The sequence below is a fragment of the Chrysochloris asiatica genome, unplaced genomic scaffold, assembly GCF_000296735.1.
Source record: "Chrysochloris asiatica unplaced genomic scaffold, ChrAsi1.0 scaffold00025, whole genome shotgun sequence".
Taxonomy (NCBI): Eukaryota; Metazoa; Chordata; class Mammalia; order Afrosoricida; family Chrysochloridae; genus Chrysochloris; species Chrysochloris asiatica.
In genome coordinates, this window is record NW_006408543.1 from 833,331 (window position 1) to 845,062 (window position 11,732).

The 11,732-nt window shown below is 53.6% G+C and overlaps 1 protein-coding gene across 1 annotated transcript in view; it reads left to right on the forward strand.

The window, feature by feature from the left end:
* The first annotated feature begins 1,210 nt into the window (after window positions 1-1,210).
* AHNAK2 (AHNAK nucleoprotein 2) overlaps window positions 1,211-11,732 on the forward strand; it is a 24,845-nt gene continuing 14,323 nt past the window's right edge. Inside the window, exons 1-8 of the mRNA XM_006839599.1 lie at window positions 1,211-1,214; window positions 1,304-1,362; window positions 1,445-1,537; window positions 2,038-2,154; window positions 2,857-2,998; window positions 3,315-3,499; window positions 3,596-7,850; window positions 8,016-11,719. Coding sequence (XP_006839662.1) covers window positions 1,211-1,214; window positions 1,304-1,362; window positions 1,445-1,537; window positions 2,038-2,154; window positions 2,857-2,998; window positions 3,315-3,499; window positions 3,596-7,850; window positions 8,016-11,719 — 8,559 coding nt within the window. The remainder of the gene's footprint in view (window positions 1,215-1,303; window positions 1,363-1,444; window positions 1,538-2,037; window positions 2,155-2,856; window positions 2,999-3,314; window positions 3,500-3,595; window positions 7,851-8,015; window positions 11,720-11,732) is intronic.

The following is an 11,732-nucleotide window of genomic DNA, read 5'->3' on the forward strand; positions in this document are numbered from 1 at the left end:
GGCAGCCCTTGATAGAACTAGTTTCAGTGTCTGTTAGGACCACAGGGCAGCTGTGGGCAGGGTGACTGGTTCCATCTAGTAGTTCTGCTGGTTCTGTAAGTCTGGAGCCAAAACAAAGCATTGCAGCCAGCCCTGCCTCATTCTGGCATGGTTCCCAACCATGTGGCTCGGAATTCCAGGAAAGCACGGTCTACATTGGGGATGGATGAAGGTGGGAGCTGGCCACAGCGCTGGTCACCAGGGGAGCATGAGGAAAAGGAAGGAATCCTACCTTTCCAGTCGCTGTGTGAATCTGCTCGGCCAGGCCTCCCTTTTGTGGCCAACGCGGCTGACAAGATGGTGGTGTTACCTCTGGCTGGCTGTTCACCAGTCTGCCTCCCTCTCCCACCTCCTCTGCTCAGCTTCTTGTCCCAGCAAGCAGTCAATCCACTTCTCTAACCTTTCTTCTCAAGTTCAGGGTCCCAGGATTTCATCTGGATCTACTTCATGTGGTCTCTCATATCTTTGTTGTGGAGGGCCCAGGTCCGCCATCTTGCCGGAAGTCCTCAAATCATACGTTTTTAATCCTAGCCAATCTTTGCCTTTCTCAAGAAGTTTTCTAGTTATAGGTTTTATAGTTAGTTCTCTGAGTTACTTGAGTTAATTCTTATGTGTAGTATGAGGTTGGGGTCTAGGTTTCATTTCTCCAAATAAACATCCCCTTTGTTGAAAAGATTATTTTTTTTCTATTGAAATAACTTGGTCATTTATTAAAATAAACGGACCGTGTATATGTATGGGTCTATCTGTTTCGGATTTTCTATTCGGTTTCATTGATTGAGATGTTTATTAGGTTTCATTGATTGAGATGTTTATTCGGTTTCATTGATTGAGATGTTTATTCGGTTTCATTGATTGAGATGTTTATTCCACAATATCATTTAGCAGTAAGTCTTGAAATCAGGTAGTGAACATGTCCAGTTTTATTTTATTTCTTCTAAATTGTTTTCATTACTGTAGATATTTTGCATTGTTATATAAAATTTAAGATCAACCTGTCAATTTCTACAAGAAAGCCTGCAGGTGTTTTTACTGATACTGTGTTAAATCATTAGTTTAATTTGGGGAGATAGGACCTCCGAACATTATTGAATCTTCCGATTCTTGAGCACATGCCTTCTTCCATTGATTTCATTTCATTAGATTTCTTTCATTTGTGCAGAAAAGAGCCATGGGTATGTACTTTCCTGAGTCCCTGCCCTCGGGTCTAAAACTTGGCTCACCTGCCTGCCTCCACTAACTTAGTGTCTCTCTCTCTCTCTAGTGTCCGGCCGGCAGCTGCAACCAGAGGAACACGATGCAGAAACGGAAGAGGACCACTCTGTGAGTGAGACCTCCCCTCCCCAACCCATCCACTCCCTGGTCGGGTGGAGCCCTGGTGGTAGACATTCTGCCTCCCCACCAGGTGACGGAAGGGCCCCTGGATGAGATCATTCGGCCACGGCCTCAGGGATCCTCTCCTGTCTATGAATGCGCGACGGAAGCATTTGGACTCCCGGTAAGGCTGCTGGACAGAGACCCGCACGATCTCCTGTGTAGCCACCCTCCCTGACCTGCTGCCCAGTGGGCCACAGCTCTCCCTGTCTACCCCCCACCCCCACTGCTGAAAGACAGTGGCAATGGGGCCACCCTGCAGCCTGTGAGCACCCACAGGTGAGAGCAACCTCACGCTTTTAGAGGGAGCAGTGGCAGGGTACAGCCAGGGTGGTGGGTGCAGCTGACAGGCAGTTACACCCATGGGTGACACACACTGGTCTCTGGAGAGTGCCCTAGGGAACGGATTGGGGAGGCGTGCGTCCTAAAAGGTTTGTGTTGGAATTTCTTCTTACCTCCTTCCACCCAAGACCCCAGTTTCCATGGGGTTTACTGGAAGGTGTGTGTGTGTGTGGGAGGGGGCTAGGGCCCAGCAGGAAGCTCAAGGCCCTTTTCCTGGTGGAGGGCCCAGCATCCTTTGAGCCGGTACTGTGAGATGGTGACCTTGCCTGTCTGTGGCTGCAGGAAGACGCGCCCGGCAGGAGAGTCTCCTCAGGGAGACGGAGATCGTGGTGGAAGAGAGATTCGGGGGACACGCGCACTTTCTCCAGGATGAGTCGCCCCGAGGTGGGTCAGGGAGGCGTGCCCCTCAGGGGCCAGTGGAACAGGGTGAGGGGAGGACCCAGGAGGCTGACAGAAAGGGTACCTTTGTTGGGTTGGGGGAAGGGAGCCTTCTCCTCCCATGATACTCCCACCAAGATGTTAAGAGCTCAGACACCTGGTCAGGTGCACCTGGGCAAGTGGGCTTTGGTTTTCTCATCTGCCTGGAGGGGCGGTTGTGATGCCCATTCAGCTAGGAGCCTGGCACACAGGGGAGAGGTGTTCTTAGCACCTGCAGCACCTCAATGACGAGGCTGCAGCCTCCCAGGCAGCTGCTCTGTTTCCCGGGTGCCTGGCTTCGTGCCAAGGCCCCTCCAGGGTGTCCTGAGGTCACCTGGTACACTCGCTCAATGCACTGACCTGGGGGGTCGAGCCCTGTACACTCGCTCAATGCACTGACCTGAGGAGGTCGAGCCTTGTCTGATTGAGCACTGAGTGCCCAATATGAACTCAGCACTTTGTGCATTTGGGGACAGTGGGTGAGGTACCCTGGAGGAAGGCCTGCGGAGCTGCTCAACCGATGGCCAGGCTGTCCCTTGGGCCTGGTGTGGTGTGGGACAGGTGGAAGCAGTCTCCACTTGAGACAGCCTGAAGTTGGTTCCCAAAAACCTGGACTCGGGGCCTGAGACCCCATCCTCAGCAGAGGGGTGAAGACTCCATGTGCTTCCGCCCCTGTCCATGCAGGGGCCCACAGAGGTGACGCTGAAGACTGAGGTGGAGGTTGGAGCCAGCGGCTACAGTGTCACTGGTGGTGGGGACCAGGGGATCTTTGTCAAGCAAGTGCTGAAGGAGTCCTCGGCTGCTAAGCTCTTCAGCTTGAGAGAAGGTACCAGGCTTCCCATCTGGGGGTCCCCATTGCCCATCCCCAGGAAGGAGACCTGCAGGGGCACAGGGTCCACACCAAGCTTGGCCACTTCCAGACAGGGGTCCCTGCTGTGTTCTCCCCAGGAAACGGGGCGCCTCCTCTAGCTTGGGCTTCCTTTTGCCCAGAAGCTAAATGGAGCTGGGCCACGTGGTGGTGGTGGGCGTCTCTTCGCTTTCACACACCCCCTACTGCGGGGTGTGTGTGTGTGGGTGGGTTCAGTGAAATGAGGGAGTTGGAGACCTGAGGGGGACCTAAGGGTCACTCTCTCCTTGTCCAGGGGACCAGCTGCTCAGCGCGACCATATTCTTTGATGACATTAAATATGAAGATGCTCTCAAAATCCTTCAGTATTCAGAACCCTATAAAGTTCAGTTCAGAGTCAAACGGAGACTCCCTGACCGAGAGGATGACAAGGGGGCCCACAGCGGTACCCAGCTCAGCCCAAAGGGCCCCGAGAAGCAGGTAAGGCGAGCCGGGTGGCCAAGGCTGGGATGGGGTCTTCAGCCCACGCTTCTGCCTTCAGATGCAGGTACCCACAATCTGTCTCCTGTGTTTCAGGACAAAGAGGTCACCGACAGGCGCTCAGAGAGCCCCACAAAGACACTGGAAGGAGGCGGAGACCAAGACAGGCTCCTCCCTAAGGCCAGGGAGGGGCGTGGCCGGAAACCCCAGAAGGAGAGGCTGTCTTGGCCCAAGTTCCAAGCAATCCGGCCCAAATACAGGCCCGGGCCCCGGAGGTCACACAGCTCCTCAGAGGCTTATGATCGGGCTGCCCCTGATGTGTCCCCCACCAGCACAGACACGGAGGTCCAGCTGCCGGCAGAAGAGCAGGAACTTCAGAGCGGCCAGCGCAGAAGGCGATTCCTGAGTCTGCGGTTCCGGACAGGATCAGGGCGTCCAGGCAAAGAGGCCCAGGGCAGGCCAGTTCCCAGGGTCAAGGAGGAGGCGGAGTTCTGGAGCACAGGGGTCTCTCTGAGCAAGGAGGCCCCCGGCTTTGAGGATAAGGTGCCAGGGCCTGCCACCAGACGCAAAAAGAAGATCAAGGAGGCCAAGGTGCAGGGGGAATTGGCCTGGAAGAGGGGTCCCCAGGACAGCCTTGCCCCTGAGCAGGCCTTGGAGGACAATGGGGATGCCGTGCGGGGCCTGGAAATCGGAATTGCCAAGTTGTCTTTGCAAGACACCACTCCGTCCAGTGACACGCAGAGTGACCTGCCAGAAATCCGGGTCCGCATCCCCCACCTGAAGACCCCCTGCTTTGGAGTCTCCAAACAGAAAGTGCTGGACACAGACACGGGCATCTCTGAACCCCAGTTGGAGCAGTGGCCAGGAATGCCCTCTGGAGTGGGGCCAGGACTCAGGGTAGAATTAGAGGGAGGGGCCAGAGCACCCCAGGAAGACCTGCCAGGGCATGGGGACCAGCAAACATATGAACAGACAGTAGGACAATCTGGGGACAAAGTCAGGGCCGAGGAGAAAGAGGCGGAAGGCAGCGAAGGAAAGCTAAAAATGCCCAAGTTCAAAATGCCATCATTTGGATGGTCACCCAGCAAGGAGTCAAAGACACCTGAGACAAAACAGTCACAGGAGACCAGAGGTGACCAGGTGATAGCTGGGACAGCCAGGTTACCAGCAAGAGCCAACAGAACGGAAACAGAGCAGGAGCATTATGATCAAGAAAAAAGAACAGACATCAAGTTACCAGGCACGAGCCTGGAAGAGGACATGTCCCTGGCAGACAAAGGTGTGGTCACCAGAGATAGCAAGTTCAAAATGCCTGGGTTCAAGATGCCGTCCTTTGGGGTAATCCTTACCAGCAAAGAAGTGACACCTTCTGTGGATGAGTCCTTGCCCAGGGTCGGTGTAGAAATAAACCTGCCCACTGTGGAAGGAAACGCTGACATCACAGAGATAAAGGCAAACATGCCATCAAGGGAAGTAGCTTTGAAGACAAGAACCATCAGCATGAAAATACCAGAGAGTGAAGTGTCAGCGGAAAAGGCAACCATCCAATTAGAAAGAGGAGGGCTAAAAGAGGAGGTGCCCAAGGTCCAGATGGCTGACATCCAGAAACCAAAGGTGGACCTAAAAGGCAACAAGATGGACGTCAGCTTCCCTGATGTGGATGTGTCACTGCCCAAAGTCTCAGTAGATGTTTCGGTTCCCAGGCTCTCTGTGGACGAGGTGAAGCTGGAGGGAGACGTCAAGCTAAGAGACAAGGACATCAAGACCAAGGACAGCAAGTTCAAAATGCCCTCCTTCAAGATGCCATCATTTGGCGTCTCTGTGCCAAGCAAGTCCAGAGACGGTTCAGTGGACGTGTCTCTGTCCGAGGCACAGGTGGATGTGTTTTTGCCCTCTGTTGAGGATGAAGTCAAGACCAGCGATGTCAATATTCAACTCCCATTAGCCACCATAGATGCAAAGGGTGGTGAGGTGGATGTGAAGATCCCTGAGGGCCAGCTGCCTGAAGGAGAGTTCCTGGGACAGGCTGTGGGAACGGGACTCAAAGGTCACCTGCCCAAGTTCCAGAAGCCCAGCGTCAAGATGCCCAAAGTGGACTTCAAAGCCCCCCATATGGACATCAAGGGACCCAAAGTGGACATGAAAGGCCTCAAGGGGGAGGTGGCCACCCCAGATATGGAGGTGCCACTGCCCAGTGTAGAGGTGGATATCCAAGCACTGGGTGCTAAGTTGGAGGGTGACTTGTCCCTGGGAGACAAGGACTTGGCCACCAAGGACAGCAAGTTCAAGATGCCCAAGTTTAAGATGCCATCCTTCGGGGTGTCCACTCCGAGAAAGGACTTGGGAACCTCTGTGGACTTGCCCAAAGTGGATGCAGAAGTGTCCCTGTCCTCCATGGGAGTAGAGCTTGAACCTGCTGAGGGTAGCATCCTAGTTCCATCTGCTGACATCTCCCTACCTGGAACTGAGCTGGACACAGGAGAGCTGAAAGGAAAGGGTGATGGTGTTAGGATCAAAGGGCACCTGCCTAAAGTCCAGATGCCCAGCATCAAGATGCCCAAGGTGGATCTGAAAGGCTCCAAGGTAGACACCAACCTCCCTCATGTGGATGTGTCACTTCCCAAGGATTCAGTGGAATCCCAGGCTACCAGGCTCTCTGTGGAAGGGGTGAAGCTGGAGGGAGACCTCAAGCTAGGAGACAAAGATGTCAAGACCAAGGACAGCAAGTTCAAAATGCCCTCCTTCAAGATGCCATCCTTTGGTGTTTCAGTGCCAAGCAAGTCCATTGACGCTTCAGTGGATATGTGTCTGCCAGAGGTGCAGGTGCCCTCTGTCGTGGGAGAAGTCAAGACCAACACCTTCAGAATTCAGCATGATTCGGCCAACATAGACCTGAAGAGTGGCGAGGTGGGGGAGAAGCTCCCTGAGGGAGAACTGGCAGGAGAGGTCATGGGAGTGAGACTCAAAGAGAACCTGCCCAAGGTCCAGATGCCCAAAGTAGATTTCAAGGGCCCTAAAGTGGACTTGAAGGGCTCCAAAGTGGATGTGAAGGACCTCAAGGGTGAGGTGGCCATCCCAGACATGGAAATGTCTCTGTCTAGTGTGGAGGTGGACATCCAGGCAACAGGTACCAAGGTAGAGAATGACGTGTGCCTGGGAGACAAAGATTTAGCCACCAAGGACAGCAAGTTCAAGATGCCCAAGTTCCAGATGCCCAGTGTCAAGATGCCTAAAGTGGATTTAAAGACCTCCCAGGTGGACATCAAGGGCCCCAAATTGGACTTGAAGGGTCTGGAAGTGGATGTGAAGGGCCTCAAGGGGGAGATGGCTACTCCAGATGTAGAAGTATCTCTGCCCAGCAAGGGAATGGACATCCAGGTGCCAGGTACCAAATTAGAGAGCGATGTGTTGCTGGGAAATAAGGATTTGGCCACTAAAGACAGCAAGTTCAAAATGTCATCCTTCGGGGTGTCGACTCCAAGCAAGGACTTGGGAACCTCCGTGGACTTGCCTAAAGTGAGAGTAGATGAACCCACTGAGGGTAGCATCCCAGTTCCATCTGCTGACATCTCTCTACCTGAGGCCAAGCTGGATGCATCTCCCCCAGAGGTGGAACTGTCCACAGGAGAGCTGAAGGACAAAGATGAAGGCATTAGGAACAAAGGACACTTGCCCAAGGTCCAGATGCCTGGTATCAAGATGTCCAAGGTGGACCTGAAAGGCCCCAAGGTGGATGCCAGCCTCCCCGATGTAGAAGTGTCCCTTCCCAAGGTCTCCATGGATGCTCCAACTCCTGAGTTTTCTGTGGAAGGGGGGAAGCTGGAGGGAGACCTCAAGCTAAGAGACAAGGACGTCAAGACCAAGGACAGCAAGTTCAAAATGCCCTCTTTCAAGATGCCATCCTTTGGCGTTTCCATGCCAAGCAAGTCTATCAAGAGTTCGGTGGACCTGTCTCTGCCAGAGGCACAAGTGGACATGTCTGTGCCCTCTGTCAAGGGAGGAGTTAAGACCAGTGACACCAGCATTCAGCTCCCATCGACTAAGGTGGATGTGAAGGCTGGCGAGGTGGGCGTGAAGCTCCCCGAGGACCAGTTGTCCAAGGAAGAGCTTAAGGAACAGGCTGTGGGAACTGGACTCAAAGGTCACTTGCCCAAGTTTCAGATGCCCAGTGTCAAGATGCCTAAAGTGGACTTTAAGACCCACCAGACAGACATCAAGGAACCCAAAGTGGACTTAAAGGTCCCTAAAGTGGACGTGACGGTCCACAAAGGGGAAGTGGCCATCTCAGATGTGGAGTTGTCTCTGCCCAGCGTGGAGGTGGACACCCAGGTGCCGGGCACCAAGTTGGAGAGTGACTTGTCCCTGGGAGACAAGGACTTGGCCACCAAGGACAGCAAGTTCAAGATGTCCAAAATGGACCTGAAGGGACCTAAGGTAGACACTAGCCTAACTGATGTGAACATGTCGTTACCTAAGGTCTCAGTGGATACCCTGGTCCCTGGGCTTTCTGTAGAAGGGGTGAAGTTGGAGGGAGATGTTAACCTAGGAGACAAGGATGTCAAGACCAAGGACAGCAAATTCAAAACTTCCTCCTTCAAGATACCATCATTTGGCATGTCCACATCAAGTAAGTCCATCAAGGGATCAATGGATGTGTCTTTGCCAGAGGCACAGTTGGATGTGTCCCTGCCCTCTGTCGAGGGAGATGTAAAGACTGGTGTCCTCAATATTCAGCTCCCATCAGCTGATGTGGACATAGAGGGTGGTGAGGTGGGCATGAAGCTTCCCGATGATATACTGCCTGAGGAAAAGCTGGCGGAACAGTCCATGGGAGCAGGACTCACAGGTCACCTGCCCAAGATCCAGATGTCCCATGTCAAAATGCCAACAGTTGATTTCAAGACCCCCCAAATGGACATCAAGGGCACCAAAGTGGACATCCAGGGCCTCAAAGGGGAGGTGGCCACCCCAGATGTGGAAGTGTCTCTGCACAGCATGGATGTGGACATCCATGTACCAGGCACCAAGGTGGAAGGAGACGTGTCCCTGGGAGAAAAGGACTTGGCTGTAAAGGGCAGCAGGTTTAAAATGCTCTCCTTCAAGATGCCATCCTTTGGAGTGTTAGAGGCAAGTAAGTCCACGGAGGGTTTTCTGGATGTGTCTCTACCAGAGCCACAGTTGGATGTGTCCCTGTCCTCAATTGAGGGAGGAGTCAAGACTGACGACCTCAGCATTCAGCTCCCATCGGCTGATGTGGACATAAAGGGTGGTAAGGTGGGCATGGTGCTCCCAGAGGGCCAGTTGTCCAAGGAAGAGATTGCCGGACAGGTCACAGGAGCTGGATTCAAAGGTTACTTGCCCACATTCCAGAAGCCCAAGGTGGATTTCAAGATCCCCCAGGTGGACATCAAGGGCCCCAAAGTGGACAGGAAAGCTCTCAAGGGGGAGACGGCCAGTTCAAATGTGGAGGTATCTCTGCCCAGCATGAGTGTAGACATCCAGAGACCAGGTGCTAAGTTGGAGGGTGACATGACGCTGGAAGAGCAGGACTTGACCACCAAAGACAGCAAATTCAAGATGCCCAAGTTCAAGATGCCATCCTTTGGGGTGTCCACTCCAAGCAAGGACTTGGGAACCTCAGTGGACTTGCCTAAAGTGAGTGTGGAGGCATCCCTGTCTTCCATGGCAGCAGAGCTCCCACCCACTGAAGGCAGCATCCCAGTTCCATCTGCTGACATCTCCCTACCTGGGGCTGAACTGGACTTGTCCCTCCCAGAGGTGGAGCTGGCTGCAGGAGAGCTGAAGGGCAAGAGCGAAGGCATCAGGATCAAAGGTCACCTGCCGAAGGTCCAGATGCCCAGCATCAAAATGCCCAAAGTGGACCTCAAGGGTCCCAAGGTGGATGCCAGCCTCCCTGATATGGACATGTCACTGCCTAAGGTCTCTGTGGAAACTCTGGCTTCTGGGCTCTCTGTGGAAGGGGTGAAGCTGGAGGGAGACATCAAACAAGGAGACAAGGACAAGACCCATGACAGCAAGTTCAAAATGCCCTCCTTCAAGATGCCATCCTTTGGCATTTCTGCACCAAGCAAGTCCATCAAGGGTTCAATGGATGTGTCATTGCCACAGGCACAGATGGACTTGTCTCTGCCCTCTGTCGAGGGAGAAGTCATGACCAGTGACCTCAGCATTAAGCTTCCATCGGCTGACATGGACATGAAGGGTGGTGAGTTGGACGTGAAGCTCCCTGGGGGTCAGCTGACTGAGGAAGAGCTGGCAGAACAGGCCGTGGAGGTGGGACTCAAAGGTAACTTACCTAAGTTCCAAATGTCCAGCGTCAAACTGCCCAAAATGGATTTCAAGACCCCCCAGGTAGACATCAAGGTCCCCAAAGTAAATATGAAGGGTCTCAAGGGGGAGGTTGCCGCCCCAGATGTGAATGTGTCTCTGTCCAGTGTGGATGTGGACATCCAGGCACCAGGCACCAAGATGGAGGGTGACATGTCCCTAGGAGACAAGGACTTGGCCACCAAGGACAGCAAGTTCAAGATACCATCCTTCGGGGTGTCATCTCTGAGTAAGGACTTGGGAGCCTCCATGCCCAAATTGTGTCCAGAAGCCTCTGAGTCCTCTGTAGGAGGAGATCTCCCACCCTCTGAGGGCAGTATCCCACTTCCATCTGCTGACACCTCCCTCTCCCTACCTGGTACTGACCTGGATGTGTCCCTCCCAGAGGTGAAGCTGGCTGCAAGTGAGTTGAAGGACAAGGGTGAAGGTGTTGGCATCAAAGGTTACCTGCCCAGGGTCCAGATGCCCGGCATCAAGATGCCCAAGGTGGATCTGAAGGACCCCAAGGTGGATGCCAGCGTAACCAATGTGGACATGTCACTACCTAAGGGCTCAGTGGACGTCCTGGTTTCCAAGCTGTCTGTGGAAGAGGTGAAGTTGGAGGAAGATGTCAAGCTGGGAGACAAGGACATCAAGACCAAGGACAGCAAATTCAAAATGCCCTCCTTCAAGATGCCATCGTTTGGTGTGTCTGAGCCTAGCAAGTCAATCAAGGGCTCGGTGGATGTGTCTCTGCCAGAGACACATGTGGACATGTCTCCGCCCTCTGTAGAGGAAAAAGTCAGGACTGGTGACCTTAGAATTCAGCTTCCATCAGCCAACATGGACATGGAAGGTGGCGAGTTGAGCGTGAGGCTCCCTGAGGGCCAGCTGCCTAAGGAAGAGCAGTCAGAACAGGCCATGGGAGAGGAACTCAAAGGTCACCAGTCCAAGTTCCAGATGCCCAGCGTCAAAATACCCAAAGTGGACATCAAGTTCCCCAAAGTGGACATAAAAGACCCCAAGGGGGAAGTGGTCACTTCAGATGTGGAAATGTCTCTGCCCAGGGGGGATGTGGACATCCAGGTTCTGGGCACCAAGTTGGAAGGTGACTTATCCCTAGAAGAGAAATGCTTGGATACCAAGGACAGCAAGTTCAAGAGGCCATCCTTTGGGGTGTCCACTCCGAGCAAGGACTTGGAAACCTCCATGCATTTTCCCAAAGTGGATTCAAAAGCCTCTGAATCATCTGTGGGAATGGTGCTAGCACCATCCAAGACTAGCATCACCCTACATGCGACTGATCCGGACATGTCCCTCCCAGAGGTGCAGCTGGCTGCAGGAGGGCTGAAGGGCAAGGATGAAGGCATCAGGATCACAGGACGCCTGCCCAAGGTTCAAATGCCCAGCATCAAGATGCCTAAAGTAGACGTCAAGGCACCTGAGGTGGATATAAAAGGCTCCAAAGTAGATGTAAAGGGCCTCAAGGGGGAAGTGGCCACCCCAGATGTGGAGGTATCTCTGCCCAGCATGGAGATGGACATTCAGGTACCAGGTGCCAAATTGGAGGGCGACATGTCCCAGGAAGACAAAGACTTGGCCATCAAGGACAGCAAATTCAAAATGCCCAAGTTCAAGATGCCATCCTTTGGGTTGTCTGCTCCAAGCAAAGACTTGGGAAACTCCATGGACTTAACCAATGTGGGAGTGGATGCGGCCCTGCCATCCGTGGGAGGAGAGCTCACACCCACAGAGGCTAGCATCCGAGTTCCATCTGCTGACATCACTCTACCTGGGGCTGAGCTGGCGGTGTCCCTCCCCAAAGTGGAGCAGTCCTCAGGAGAGCTGAAGGTCAAGGACGAAGATGTCAAGATCAAAGGGCACCTGCCCAAGGTGCAGATGCCTG